At 28.7% G+C, this 15,804-nt stretch overlaps 1 protein-coding gene across 2 annotated transcripts; it reads right to left on the reverse strand.

Moving 5' to 3' along the window:
* Nucleotides 1-3,178: 3,178 nt before the first annotated feature.
* On the reverse strand, nucleotides 3,179-7,435 carry LOC110707964 (axial regulator YABBY 5-like). 2 transcript variants are annotated; one of them, XM_021886057.1, is made up of 7 exons: nucleotides 6,608-7,431; nucleotides 5,891-6,034; nucleotides 4,746-4,893; nucleotides 4,556-4,604; nucleotides 4,363-4,438; nucleotides 4,075-4,143; nucleotides 3,179-3,489 (listed from the first exon to the last, which is right to left on the reverse strand). In XM_021886057.1, the coding sequence occupies exons 1-7, from the start codon at nucleotides 6,701-6,703 to the stop codon at nucleotides 3,442-3,444; spliced, it is 630 nt and encodes a 209-aa protein (XP_021741749.1). In that variant the 5' UTR covers nucleotides 6,704-7,431; the 3' UTR covers nucleotides 3,179-3,441. The 2 variants fall into 2 exon arrangements, with proteins under 2 accessions (XP_021741749.1, XP_021741750.1); XM_021886058.1 differs by having other exon boundaries at nucleotides 3,450-3,537; nucleotides 6,608-7,435.
* Between the last annotated feature and the right edge of the window lie 8,369 nt (nucleotides 7,436-15,804).

Here is a 15,804-nt window from a genome sequence, read left to right on the forward strand (position 1 = left end):
ATTATTGTTCTTTAAGCAATTCCAAAAAATAAACAAATAAACAGTTGGGGCCATGGATTTTGCTAGCACCCCATGACTCCGCCACTACATCTAGGGGAACATGGATATATAGTTTTCATGGTGCCATGGTGGGATCGATAGAGAGCCATTTATTTTTTTTTTGGGATAATTGAAACGAGTTATTGGGTGGTATTTATATCGATATAATTTCTTTTTGATCTATCTGGAGTTTAAAGCCAAACTAGTGTTACTTTTGAACTAGTAAAGTGACAACTATATATTTGATTATTACCTCGGCTGGATAGAGGATCAAATAACGCATAGAGTACTACTTACTATCGAGGAAATAATGATATGATATGACTAGCTTAAATGAGGATTTGCGTTTGGAATTGAGACATGGTAAGGGTGGTTGTGATACAATACTTCAAGGAGTTTTATTTAATTGATTTAGCTAACTTATTCATTTGATGTAAGAAGTGTAATATGAAAGTTAAATTATTTGTTGTTATATATAATGAATTTCAGGGAGTTGGGTTACAAATCTCATTGTATTAAAATACATACCAAAAGACAAAAATTAGTCCCACTAACATAGATGGTATGTTGTGCTCTACTTGAACTATGCATGAATCCAACTTAATTCCACGGTATAATAGAATTCAATACGGAACTTCAATTCTTCATGAAAGTTGGTCAATAGAAAATACTTCAATTCTTTGATCTCTATTAACAATCATTTACTTAAGATCATACATACGCAAGTTAATAGAAAATGATGCAATTAGATACACCGTGTAAATAAAAAAAATACATATAATAATATTACTTCATATAATTTATAAATGATAGATAATATAATATACTAAGTATAAAAGAAGTTAGACGAATTACCAGATAATATATACGGACACTTTTTTTGGGGTCCACAAATTTTAAATTCTTGTAACTAGCTACATCTTACTATCACTGTACAAAATTCAAGCATAACATTGAGATTATGATATACACACACATATATAGTGCATAACATATGTTTAGGCCATTCCCATTTTGGCTTTTAAGGTATAAATGTTGGGGATATTCTCTGATTGGTTAAGCTAGCAAAAGTGATGCTGAAAAAGAAATAGAAACTTTGACTCATAATTTAAGTGTTTAAGTGGAGCTCACAAATGCAATAATAATAAAGGGCAATTTTTTGGTGGAGTAGACAGAAAAAATTATGTACATACATAGCTAGCTAGTAAAAGAAATGTGGTCCATGAAATTCTTTTTATCATCAAAGGTATTGATTTTATGAGTTGTATTTTTATGCATGTTGGATTCAACTACTAGTCTTTTTCTCAGATATCTTCTAAGCCAAATAGGCAACCTTTTAGATGAATTTTTATTTGCTTAGTAATTATGATTTTTAGGTTTACATCATATATATGTAGTTCATATTAGATTGTACATGTTTGAATTTTCATCGTGCTAAATAGGTATAGCATTTCTTAGCTTAGATATGTAAGAAAAAGTTAATAAAAATTGTGGTGTATGGCGGTTGGTCTTAATTAGTTCGTTGAAGGATTGAAAATCTTTGATTCTCACAATAAGACTTTTTTTATTTTTATTTTTTTTTTATTTTTTTTGACGGGGAGTAAAACAATTAAATTAAATAGATACAGCATCCATAAGACTTATTGAAGGTCATTTGGTGGATAATAAGGAGGATTTCTAACATTCTATCTTCATACATATATATAGTTACTATAAAGTCTAAAGTAAGGGTCTTATTCATAAGCCTTAATGTACTCAACTAATTAAAGTATTTTCACTTATAAATTACATGAAACTGTATTTCCCAATAATCATTTCAAAGGCATATATATACCTTCAAATGAATTTCATTGAAACGAACGATTATATTGGCTTTATTTATTAATTCTCATCATCTAATTACAATTTTATTGCCCTAGTGATGAATATAAATTGTCTAAATGTGACTTTGAGGCTTGAGAAGTTGTTTTATGGGGAGACTTCCCTAAAATACTTTTAAGAATTTGTTAAGGACAGATAGAAATTGTAGTTTAGTACTAAGTATCTTGTACATAACTTAAGGATAGATAGAAATTGTAGCTTAATCATGTATAGACAATTTTAAGTTTGGTGTCATCTATGGTCAAATTTTTACTATAAACTTTTCGAATTCAAAATTGAATCTCCATGTTAAGAGTAGTAAATATCGAGTTTGATATCACAATACAATGCCGAGCTTTAAAAGTTATCTAAACAAGTTCGTTCATCATTTAAAAGTGTCTTAAGATTACGAACGTGAATCTGAATCAATTTTTTTTATATTATTACAACGATACTTAGCAAAGCATTAACTAACGTATAGTGAAAAATCAACTAAGTAAGTATTAGACATTGATATATATTAACTACAAGTTGTTTCAAAAAAAATACATATATATTAATTACAAGTAAATATGATAAAGAAAATTACTTTTGTTGACTGATAATAAGAAATTGAGATAGAGTATGATTATATCTATAGTCTCCCTGAATAGAAAATGGTATACACAAATAACGTTTTTATGTTTGTCTAGCAAATGTATGCTTCATTCATTTCATTTTAGATGTTACGTACTTATTCTATTATAAGATTTTATTTATTTTTTAATTTTTTGTTTGGTATGGTTGACACTTTTTTTTTTTTTTTTTTTTTAGTAATTTTTGCAATTTATAGTTCCAATTATATTCTTACTTTATCAAATTAAGAACCTAATTATAATTCTTTGTGTTTTTTTTAACTGTGTCATTTAAAAAGAAATGAAGAAAATATATAGAAGTATGTAACATGGTACATCCAAATAATAGTACAAGTACTTTCTTTTTTCTTAAGATTTTTTGTGTCATCGACCTCTATTTTTGCGTTCATGCATTGATTTCAATTACATATATGATCCCTCAAACATATGTGATCCCACAACCAACTTCTTGCATTCTAGTAATCTTACATGCATAGAAGACAATACCGTGGTCCTCCCATACCTTGGAAGTCATGCTTGGAAACTAAATTGAAGCTTTCGCTCAATGAAGGAGACTCATCAATCGCTTAATAGATATTTTATGACATCAATTTCAAATTCGTATATTTTGTGTAATTTTAACGAAAAGTCAAAGTGATAGAAACAATCAATTAGCAACAGAAGGAGTATAGCAACACAAGATTACTTACATAAGGAGAGCTTTAACTTGCATTACAATAATATTACGTTCTTAGCATATTAATGACATGATCATGTGATTAAACACATGATATAGAAATAACCCACACAAAATATCTTGAAAGTAGTAAAAATACAGTTTACTCATCTTCTTAATGAACATAGTTTAGTTTTCATGTACTTTATGTGAACACAAAATGTACCACTCTTGAGTACTTTGGAAGATCGATCAATTGTTTAGTAAAGCAGTCCTTGGCATGAGATGCTTTTGCGAGCCCTAAAATCGCGATCAACCACAAGACTTTTAGTGAATTGAAGGATTTCACTGAATAATAAGAAACTTAATCAAACTAATTATAAATGCCGCCATCATTCAACAAAAGAAGAGTTATACACGTATTAAATGAAGATCAAATTAAAAGCAAAATTATCATGCAACTTAACTAAACAATTGACAATATATGATCCATGTTTTTGTTGTTAATTTTCAGCTTAACTAAACATTTTTTGACAATAAATGAATGACATGCTCCTAGAACATTTTTCTATTACATAATTTAAGTTGCTTTATACATTATCTAATTTTTATTTTTGTATGTTCAAATTCATCTCCCATTCTTCCTTTACCAATATTGCATTTTACATTGTCTAAGATAAATTATACTCCGTTTAAGTAAAAATTAAGGGTTCTATGTTGCACTATGCTTAAAATATATTATTAAGGTTGTTTCAATTAAAATTATAATACTACTCCGTATATGATTATGGTGTTGGTTAAAATTAGTACGTGTATAATGTTCTTAGTAAATTAAATTTAACGAAAAATGCAGGACTAAATAAGTAAATAGCTGTGAAAATTTACCTCATCTAGCTTAGGTTGATTGTTGGTCTCCAGCATCAGCCCAAAATGAATGTGAGGAAAATGTGCCCACTGTTATTAACAAAAAAAAAATAATTAAGCAAATTAAGTTATAATTATTCAAAGTATATTTATTTCTCACACTGTCATATATACTTTCTTGATCGAACTTTGACCTATAAAAGTATCGTTTTATTTAATTATTGTATATGTTACAAGAGATATTAATGTTCAAAGTTGGGCCGACACTGAATAATGGTGCAGATAAATTGACAATGTTGGTGGACTCACATTTTTGGCAGCAGTACTGAATGCTTCCCTATGACTAATATCAGGATTATTAGCCTTGATCCTCTGAATTTCTTCTCTGCATAAATTTCACAAATAACAAATTCATTAATTACTGAATTAAATGCATTGTATTTATCATATACAAGTACATATATTGATATATTAACTCGATCTTAAGTGTACGATTAATTACTTTATGAATTGGTTGTAGACAGATGGTACGCGTTGCCTCTTCTCAGGTGCTAAATACATGAACAAAAACGTTGTAATCAAAGTTAATGATTTGAATCATCAAACATAAGATTGTAAAACTAATTAGATACCTAGAAAAGAAACTAATAGTTGTATTAATGTTGAATTAAATAGAAGAAAATTAATCTTACGGCGATTAATAATCCTTTCCTCAGCAGAATTATTGCTAATAGGAGGCGAAATTCGCATAGTTGTAGCTGCTTTGTTAGTGTAGTTGCACTTGGAGGATGAACCCAAATTGTCAATCCTATATTCACCCATATTGCCATTGTTTGGTGCCTAAAACATATGTGAATGAAGTTTAATGAAAGAAATTAATTAAATGTTATGATAAATTTAAAAAACATTAACAACATAATAGACTAATCATCAATGTTTAATATATGCTTAACTATTTGACTAGTATATGTTTAACATAAGATGTTAATTGATAATCGATGTCGGCGTAGTAGAGTTTAGGAATCGACAAGTGTAAACACTCTTTGTATAATCATAAAAAACATTGTTCGCAACAATTTCTTTATAAAAAAAAAAAAAACAAAAAACAAAATAGGGCTCAACCAGCTCAAGTAATTATCGAGCATACTAGTCATCATCGAAGTTTAAGACGAGGAGAGACACAAATCAAACAAGGTAGCTAAAAGAAGAAAAATGATTAGGAAAGATCAAGAAAGTTAAAGAGAAATGGGTAACTAAGCAAAGCTTAAAGCCTTAAACACCCCTATAAATTAAGGTTTATGTAATTAATTTTTAACTTTTTTTGTTATTTGATTTTAGCATACTGTTTATAAGACATAGAGCTAGACTAGCTTAGGTAAATAAGGAGTATTAATTAAAATAAATAGACCTATATATATGTAGAGTGTGCTATAGCCTACAATTGAAGGAAAAAAAAAAAAAAAACACCTGCAGGATCTAACAAATTTTACCAATCAAATCAACAAAAAGGTCATACCTATAAAAACAAATCCCAAGAGACCTAGACTTCCCAAATCAAATTATTTATCTTTTTTTATTTTTAATAAAATTATCTAATAATCCACCCACTTCCCAAAATATACATATACAGTAGAATAATTTTATATTTAAAAAAAAAAAAAAAAAAATTAAGACAAGCTTGAGAAATGTGTTATTATTACTGAGTACACTATTAATTTGAAAACTCTAGGTATATAAGTAGATTAATAACAAAATTATGTTTAGAATGGTTATGTGATTAAAAAAAATTAAAACGAGACCGATCAACTTTTAGAGACAGAGACAGAGTATGTAATACTTGATGAAAGTTTTGTTGCTGGTGTTGCTGCCAGGATGCGGAGAGCGAATGGAAGGCGGCGGCCATGTTAACTGACCATAGATTAGTGCAGTGCCCGCAACGGACGGTTACTATATCGAACAAGTTGTTGCATGGAACACTCACCTGTTTAATGTAAACACATGATCCATCATCATCAACATCAAAAAAACAAAAACTAAATAAATTAACAATTCAACTAAATACAATTCATTACTTTTTTTTTTTTTTGAAAAAATAAAATTAAACTCCCTTGAAAAACACTAATGACAATATGATAATTACAATCGAGTTTACAGTTGTCGAGATGTATACAGTCTTATCCTTGAATGTTTAAACCGGGTTTTTTAGGGCACATTTGAAAATCGAAAGAAAATATTTATAATTTGTAAATATTTTGGTGATTAGGGTAGAAGAAAAGACCTCTAAATAAAGAGTGACTTTTCTTTGACTGCAAAAGAAGAAGAAATCAAAAGAAGGGAGAACCAAAATGGTCTCATAAAACGATTGAGACTTGACTATATTTATACCGTACAACAGTTTAAAAATAAAATTAAAATTTACAATCTTCCAAAAACCCAAATCTAATTCAAATATAATATTTATTTTTTTTTTAAAAAAAAGGACTAGATAAAAGAAAATTAATGAGTGAAAATATAGCTAAGAAATGAAGAGATTATAGTAATAATAAATAACAACCGCAAGAACAATATTGCAATAGTTGCAAGGTATGTAGCAAAGTTGCTCAGATGATGGAGGAGCAACAGCAGCTTGATCCATACAGCTTGATGACATCTCTCTCTCTCTCTTTTTTTTTTTTTTTTTTTTTTCTGTCGATTCGAAACGAAACGAACCCTGATGGTATAGATAGAAGGATATCGAATAATCGAATGAAAAAATGCCCAACTTGCAAAGGAGAAAAACTCGCTAAAGAATGAGTGAGGAAGCAAGCTAACTAGGTTATTCTCTTTTTTTTTTGGTTTGTAAGAAGAAGAAGAAAAAACTTAGCTTTGTGATAACTTCAACAGTAAAATTCTTCTGCCCTTATTATTGTATTTATAACAGAAATTCTCTGAATAAAAGGAGAAATTTAGCCCGGAAGATGAGGAAGAGAGAGAAATATTGATAGGAAAAGACTAGCTAGGGAAGGGAAGGGCTAATAATGTTAAATGAACTTCAATTATTTATTTCTATAAAGATGGAAAGAAAATAAAATTATAAAAAAAAAAAAAAAAAGTTGGGTGATTTTTTTTTAATGAAAATTAAAGTTATTAAAAAAAAAGAAAGAAGTGGTGTTGAAGGCTACAAACAAGAAAATGGTGGGGTTGAGAAAGGGAATTCTTTCGAGATTTGGATATTTAGGCTGGTTCCGGACGGTTTAGAGAAGAAAAAAAATAACGTGAATTGAAGAGTTAGAGAAAACGGGTAAATAATAAATATGAATGATTTTGGCAGGACTAATAAAATTGGACAGGTTAGTATTGCTGGCTATTATTATGAAACAAGGTTGTGTGTATGTGTAGTCCCTCTCACCCCTTTCCTTACCACTATACAATAGGTGGATGAGATCATGAGGTTTATGAATTTTTGTGGATGTTTTTCCCCTTTTTTTCCTTCCTTTTCTTTATGGATTTAACGAAAATGATATGTTACATACAAGTGTAGTATAAACTAGCTTTAGCTCTAGTCATTTGCTTGGATGGTTGTTACTTATGAGATGTATCTCTCATAAAATTCTACCATTGTGTAATGTAAGGGATTTGTATGTGTGTGAGCGCTAATTACATAACCGTGAAGCAAGAAAAGATGAATGTATATTATAATGACTACGTATACGCCACTCATAGACATGTGCATGTAGACAATCAAGTAAGAGCTCAATGATAAAGGTTGTATGCTCCTCTCTATTATGAGGTTGATTGTTTGGAATTTCGATTATTTTGTTTTCCCCAATTGCTTCCGTATGTGATAGGATTCTCGTATCTCCCGTCACCTTAATACTTTATAGGACAATTTGGTGAAAAAAACATGTATTGTATTGATTAACACTTAACACTTATTACAAATGTTAAATTGCAACCAATAAATCAACGCGAGATAACCAAAATAAATAATAGATGTGTCCCTTTAACCTAAAGCATGAAGTTGGATCCTTTATTAAGTTCCATATGAATGGGAGAAAAGTCCAAAATCTTTTTAGAGCAGGTGTCATAATGAAACAGCCAATTCATCATTTCTTTCAATTCACATCATTATTGTTATCGATTCGTTTGTTTTAAGAAATCATTAGGGGGACTAAACAGTGTAATGAGTAATGATTTATGTCTAATAATGATTGTAGACTTAAAGTTTAATTACAATCAAGAATTGTCTCTTCTCTTTAAGCTTGTTCAAGTTTGTGGCCGATTTTAAGGTGGAAAACAAACATCTCGGTAAAGTACAATATTTTTTCATGTGTTGATGATTTTATGGATTAATAATAAAGTAATTCAAAAATAGTGATACCTAATTCAATTCTAATACGGAGTATATTGTTTATGAAATGAAGTGGAATACTAATTGTACGTGTGGTTATTTTCCTACATTATGAAGCATTATTATTTAAATTATTTAAAATAAGAACTAGATCATATCCTAAAATTTGCTTATGGCTTTAATCGACAACAAATTATTCATATATATGAACTAAATCTTCTTAATTGTTAGTGTGTTTTAATCTCAACAAAAATATTATTCATTGTTAGATAGATAGTTCTACATTTAAATTTGAATAAAAAAAATATAATTTCAACAAGTCACCTTTGAAAAAACATAAACTTCCTAGATAATAATAAAAATATTAGAAAATTAGAATATTAATAATAATAATAATAATTAAAATTAAAATAAATAAATTATAAAAAAAAAAAAACCTTTGGTTTTACCATTGTGATGGTGACTGTTCACAAACATTAGTACTCCGTATATATTATGGTTGTGATAAGTAGCCAATGAAATAAATTTTACGTAGCATTATTGTAAAAGGCAATCCATCTTACAACTAAGAATACTATTTTTAGCATAACATTGAGCTCAAATTTACTGTGATTTGATCGTATGTTATTTGGAAAGTTTATGTTTAGTCATGTCAAGAAGTGGGGATCCCCTTTTCACTTAGAAAATTCAGTTATGTTTCATATCAATCTATAATTTTATTAACAAATTAGATTAATGGAAAGTTTTACGTACCTATCAAAAGTAATTCGTACTTAATTATTCCATTTCAAACTATTGATTAAGCTAGATTCTATTTATGCTTATAATTACATGTCAAATTTTGATTTTAATTTGGGTGCGGTTGACTTAACTAAACAAAATGTTATTTTTGTCTGATTTTGATTGATTAATCATAATACGATACTGATTAAAGAGTCAAATATGATATAAATTAAAGTGAGTTAAATAATTGATCAGTCAAGTATAATCCAAATTGAATGACTTAGATGCCACCTTTGAATCTATGTAAAACCATCACATAATGATTTAATATATATATTGTATTCAAAGTTACCAAAATCAAGATTCCACTTTGAATCGGAAGGGACTTTTAGAATCGAATCGTAAAATTGTAATTAAAATTCTACCAACATGTATATAAAGATGTCATATCATATGCAAATTTGATTGAATATGTTTAAAATAATAAGTTAAAAACCTAATTATTAAAAGAAAATAGTTGTTTACCTACTAAGCAACCAATAATCGACAACATATATTTATAAATAACTTTGCAAGCATGTTTAAAACTTGTAAGGTTTTCACTAATTAAGAGAAATATGTAAAATATGATAGAATCATAAATCGAATCGTATGGACATATATAAATCTTAATATCTTATGATTCTAAGATTTAAATTAGAATTTTAATAACTATGCCTGCACTGATACTAAGAAGCAACGACTTCCTTCCTTGAAAGAAAAAACCATAGACTCGCTTCTCTTACAATTTTAATTCTTTATTTTCACTTGTAATAATATACAAGTACTGCTTTTACTCTCTAGTCTCTAGATTTATTAACTTTCTTCTTACTCCCATTAACCTCTCTTGGAAACAAGAGTATACAAAATAAAGTACTATTCAATCATGCATCACCTACAATATAATCAATCATATCGGTAAAACCTAACTAATTGTAAAGTTTAATTTAACAAAATTTCAAAAATAAAATTAAACAATTAGCTAATTAATAATAAAGAGGTCATATGCCTTGTTCTTTATTTTGGAACTTTTGAGCAAAGTAAAGGAGCAGATTTTAACAGAGCAGAACAAGTGTCAGCAGAACAGAACAACTTATTTATACTCAATAGAGCAGAGCAGAGCAGAGTACAGCAGCTCAGAAGAACAGGGCCATACTTGAGTATAGCTCCAACTCCACAATCAAATTGTCTAATTAAAAAAAGGTTATAAAATGTCAAGCTCTTAATTCAATGAGTTAAGTAGCTAGATTAGCTAGAAACATAATTAATTAAAGACTAAAGGTTAACTCATTTAATCATAACTAGTGTCTAAATAAGGGTCTCTATCAGTATGAAATGAAATTCATTTCCAAAACATCTTTTATTATCAATTATATTATCTTTATCACTATGAAAACTATATATAAGGAGAAGTGGTTTTCTCCACATTATATATTCTTGACCTAACAAAACCCCAATACTACACGACATATGAAATACAGTATGATAAATACAAATTGTTTCCAATCATGCGTACAAATATGGCTAGATCATCAAAGCCAAATAATTCAAAATTAGTGTTTGTTGTCTCCTTAACTTTTTTTTCTTTTTTTTGGAAATAGAGTTGTCTCTAGTTACATCTATATATCATGAATCTTTTTTATAATTGTATCTTCTTTTGGTGATTTTTACAATCAGAGTATGTATCTATGAGTTACCAACAAGAGTTGGCTCAAGTGGTAAGCAACTTGATGTCGCTTAAGGGAGGTCTCGAGTTCGAGCCTCACCGAATGCAGAATACTCTTGTTGAGAGACGCACCCACCATAAGGCCGGTCGGATCGGATCCAGATGTTGTCGAGGTCGGAGCTAAGCTCTGGTTAATCGAGTGGGACGAACTCAAAAAAAAATGTACTTATGACTTATGTCATAATAAATTGGAGATAAGCAACATTGAAGTTGGTCATAATTTTAATGTAAATTAGATTTACATGGCCGATTTAATTAATTGTACTCCATATATGGATTATATTGATTAAATCAATTCATAAACATCTAACTCATTATCTTTTCCACTCTATTTTTTCATCGATTTTTATTTAGTCATCACATAAATAGTCTTAATATTATCTACTACATAGTACTCGTTCGATATCTTACATGTATATATACGGCGGCTATATATATAGAGTACATCATATTCATAATTCAATCTGAAAATACGTCATCATAATAATAATAATTCTGAACATGATGACTAATTTATTATAAGAATTTACTCTAGTTTTTTATTTTGTGAGATTAATTATTTCATACGAGTATTAACTTAACAGCGGACATAAAATAAACGATCATATATACCATTTATAAACCATACGAGTAGTAAATTTCATTTGGTATAAATAACTTAAATCCTAGAGTTACAGCAGAACCTTATAAGCTTAAAAACTAGAGGTTCGTTAGTACCTTACTTTTTGTGTTGGTCACAAATTTCAATGTGAATATATCGTAGGTCAACTAGAAGGTGAATCCATGATTTAATTTAAAAATAGCATAACAATAAATAGATGTAGCTGGTTAAATTGTCTTGTATATTAAGAACAAAGCATCTGGAAGCTATATGTAGTGTAGATCGACTCTTGGAAGATGTGCTGTGCTTCAAATTTAAGGTACATTCACAGCCACACTTCAGATAGCCGTGGGTAGGACTTACTTCCTCAAAATACTCGCCCAACAAGGCTACAATATACGTTTGGTAAGTGGTCATAAATTGTAAATGATATTCGAATTCGAATTTAACACTTCATGCTCTTTTCTAAGTGTTGTTTTTTTAAATTTTCTCAAAAAAAAAAGTGTTTATTTTTTTAATATTCATACAATATTTATCGTTTAATGTACTCCGTATGCTTTAAGTAGATCTACACCACTTTTATTGTTCAGTTTTGTAAGGAAAAAGGTAATGAATAGAATACCATGAAGTATAGTATTAATTGGCCCGTTATGGTGTTTTAAACTAAACTAGCCTTTTGGTCTGTTCGATGCACAGGTTGTTACTTAGGTTATTTTTTCTTGAAATGTGTTAAGTGTTTGTGTAATATGCGTCGGAGTTGTTTTGGAATTCAATTAGGTATATATACATGGGTATTGTGGGGTATGAAATGACATATTAGTTTAAGTTGTATTTTAAATTTAGGAGATGAAAGACTATTTTATTATTTATGTGATGTATAATAATTAGTTTAACTTTAATTTATTATGTTGAAAATGAAACACTTAATTTTCTTAATTACTTAAATTTGCAAGTTTCGAAATGCATAAAGACTTAAACATTTATTTTATTATATTAAAAATGGAATATTAAAAGGAAAAATTAAGGGAGGTGACGTGTGACATATGAGTGATTATGGTAACATGTGGCTTAGTATAGATTTGTGATTTGTATTTTTAAATACTAAGTATAGATATAGATTATACTATTATAGTGTTGATTTGTGATAATTTTTTGCTGACTGACTTGTATCTATTAGACCTAGAAATACTAACTCAATTTTATTGTAATTAAACTTTAAGAATGACTCATTTTCCACCGAGCTCTACAATCACACATATATATGAAGTGATAAGAACTTTATACAAATTCATGAGATGATTAGTAGATTTAAGTTTACTAAATTTCAATTATACATATCCCTATAAGTTTAAATAAAATCCATAAATTAAAAAACTTTAAAATACATTTAATATTTTTCTATTCTTCAAAAAATGGGTTTTCAAATAAATTACTTGGTACGAGTATAAAATAATATTATGGAGAATAAAATTGGCAGAAGAGGAATCTGGGATCCACCTATACTAGTGAGTAGTGAGTGCAGCACTAGATCGAAGTGAAGGCGCAGAGTGTTCAGAAGAGTAAATGGAGAGAATTCCTTCTTTTAATAAAAACCTAAATTAAAGTCATTGACAACTTAGCAGCTTTCTTCATTTCTCTAGCATAGGCATTGGCTAATTTGTACCTCCAATTTTACATACTACTCCCTATTTTTTACTCTTACACATGCACCAACTTTCACACTGCCCCAATAAATAACATCTCAATTTTTTAATTAACAAATTTTTAAAATAAAAATTGGTTCCATTAAAGTATGGGATATTTCTTTTTGGCGTAGAAAAAGCCACGAGGGTAGATGAATAGATAATACAAATGAGATTCAATCTTACGCATGGGTTTTTAATAATGTATCATTTTTAAAATTGTAATAATCATACTAGCTAAGATAATTGACATTCACTTATATTTTGTAGCAATGGTAGCATAGCTGCATAGGATATTACTATCATGTTATTGAAAAATTTTACAAGATATATACTCGTATAAGATGCCGAGTAAAGTAAAGAGATTGTAAAAAGTGGTGACTTTAATTCATATATCACAATTTAAACAAGAAACCCGTATATATCATGAATTCTTTGTCTAACTCATCAAAACATCTAGTCATCTATAATGTGCTATTGAAGTTGAAAATCATCAGATAATTAAATTCCAACCATCTATAATAGTTTTTTTTTGTTTGTATTGTTATTATTTTAAGTGAAAAGGTCAATATAGGGCAAAATTTTTAGAAACTGTCATAATAAATTTAACCTCAGTTATTTAAATTAAAAAAAAAAATTAAAACTTACCCAAAATTTGAGGAGCAATCTTGTAATTTTACCTTTTTATGGTGGGCGATCAAGGAAATATGCATTAAAACTTCAATTCGTATTGTATTCTATCATGTGGGAGATGAGCTAGATATTGACTTGATAGTTCTTGAAAAGATGCAAAAGTTTGCCCTAACTCTTTCATACAAAAAAAGGATGTTGTCATGCTATATTGGGAAGAATTGAGTTCCCTTTTGTCTACCTCTTTGTCTTGGTTGGCCATACGACAATGCAACTTCACACTTAAGTCTCAACTGCATGATATGCTTGGAGACTTCCCCCTACTTGTTTTGGTGCTTGTCTGTCTTATCAACCAATTCATTGCATATGGTTGCACAATGTTTCGGGATCGATACGATAGAACTCTTTTTAGCTTATTATTATCTGTCTTTTATTATTTTGGGAACAGGTTTTCCCACTTTCAAAATTAATTTTGACACTTTTATCGCTGTAACAACACGATAATTTGTACATATCTATTCATGAGTGGAAAGGCAAGTAGATATAGGATCATTAACTAACCAAAAGATGCATAAATCAAGGATTCGATCGATGATTTTCAATATATTTACCTCTTGTAAGAAAGATTTCCTAATTTTACCTTTTATTATTCTATCTAACCCTCACTCATAATCATTGAGCCATAACTTTATTATATTAATCTTTTATGTTCATCTCCCATGCATACATATATATGATCAAGAAGGAATGAATTTGTAAGGTCAATCAATTAAACATGGTGATCATATTATTAGATGTCTTATCCCTTGTGAATAATAATACAAATAATAATACAATGTATTTTCTTAAGTTCATCCCCCAATATTTCCATTATCACCCTAGGCAGCTAGGCACTTCGTACGAGTTGTTTAAGTGCCTGGTGCCTTCTCAAAAGGGAATTTAATTAAATTCAAATCAAACAAAGCATTTAAGTAAAATTAAGTACCAATTACTTGCAAACCATAGCATATTTGTATTAATTAAAGGTCTAACCACACGTATTACGGATCACCTAGTCAACATGACTAGGCATCCTCCTCACACCTAGCTTTCTGGGGAATGATAAATCTATCTCCGAGATGGACAAAAAACATCCAAACATAGAAGCATTATTTTCAATATTTCAAGCACACATATATATAACTATAGTTGCATTTGACATTTATTCGAATTTAATTAATAGCTAGAACGAGCATAATTATGAAAATTAAAACGATGAAATTGCATAGGTTGACCTGATCACGCATGTCTTTAATTAATGAATATTAGTACATGATTACGAATTAATGAATTATTGATATGTCCTTTGCTAAACTCAGAATATTTGCTCTAAAATTGAAACTATATAGGTCAATTTGTATATAATTAGGACGTAAGAAATAGTATAGAACAAGCTATAAACACCCCTTGTAATATTTATGACCCTACTACTAAATAATAATAACACAATGTCACATTATATACTTGTATATAGATTAATTCCTTGAACAATATGTATCTTCATCATGTGGATGTAAGAATATGAAATGCTTTTGCTAAGTCCCTTTCGGACCCTACTTCATTTTAAAGGCCTTTAATTTGGATTAATTTTATCTGTATCATTGTATTGCGACTCAATTTGCTTTTAGGGTCGATGTTAGTAAAATTACTGTAAATATAATAACAATACAGTCGTAAAAATTACGAAATCATAATTTGTTCCTTTGTTATAATTAATAATTTAGTTTATAACATAAATAGTTGTATAATTCATGGTAATAAAAATATAAATTCATTCAAATTATCATTACCGTAATTTATTATCACTTACCAAACACACCCTTTAAACTTAACAATTGTTGTGATTACAAAATACGAAGTATATTTTTATTCTTTAAGCATAGAGAGACAAGGCAAAAGACATGTTAAGACTTGCAAAATGACCTGAACATCAATTTAATCAATTGTGCTGCACAATGTTTCAGTGGCCCATCAAGTAGTC

Source organism: Chenopodium quinoa, unplaced genomic scaffold (genome assembly GCF_001683475.1).
Source record: "Chenopodium quinoa cultivar QQ74 unplaced genomic scaffold, ASM168347v1, whole genome shotgun sequence".
In the NCBI taxonomy this organism is placed as follows: Eukaryota; Viridiplantae; Streptophyta; class Magnoliopsida; order Caryophyllales; family Amaranthaceae; genus Chenopodium; species Chenopodium quinoa.

Excerpts from the sequence above, each read along its gene's own strand:
- LOC110707964 (XM_021886057.1), bottom strand. The coding sequence starts at position 6,703 with ATGTCATCAAGCTGTATGGATCAAGCTGCTGTTGCTCCTCCATCATCT. Across the intron at positions 4,144-4,362 it reads TCAGTACTGCTGCCAAAAAT|TGGGCACATTTTCCTCACAT; the intron begins GTGAGTCCACCA and ends TGTTAATAACAG. Across the intron at positions 3,490-4,074 it reads ATCAACCTAAGCTAGATGAG|GGCTCGCAAAAGCATCTCAT; the intron begins GTAAATTTTCAC and ends TCGCGATTTTAG.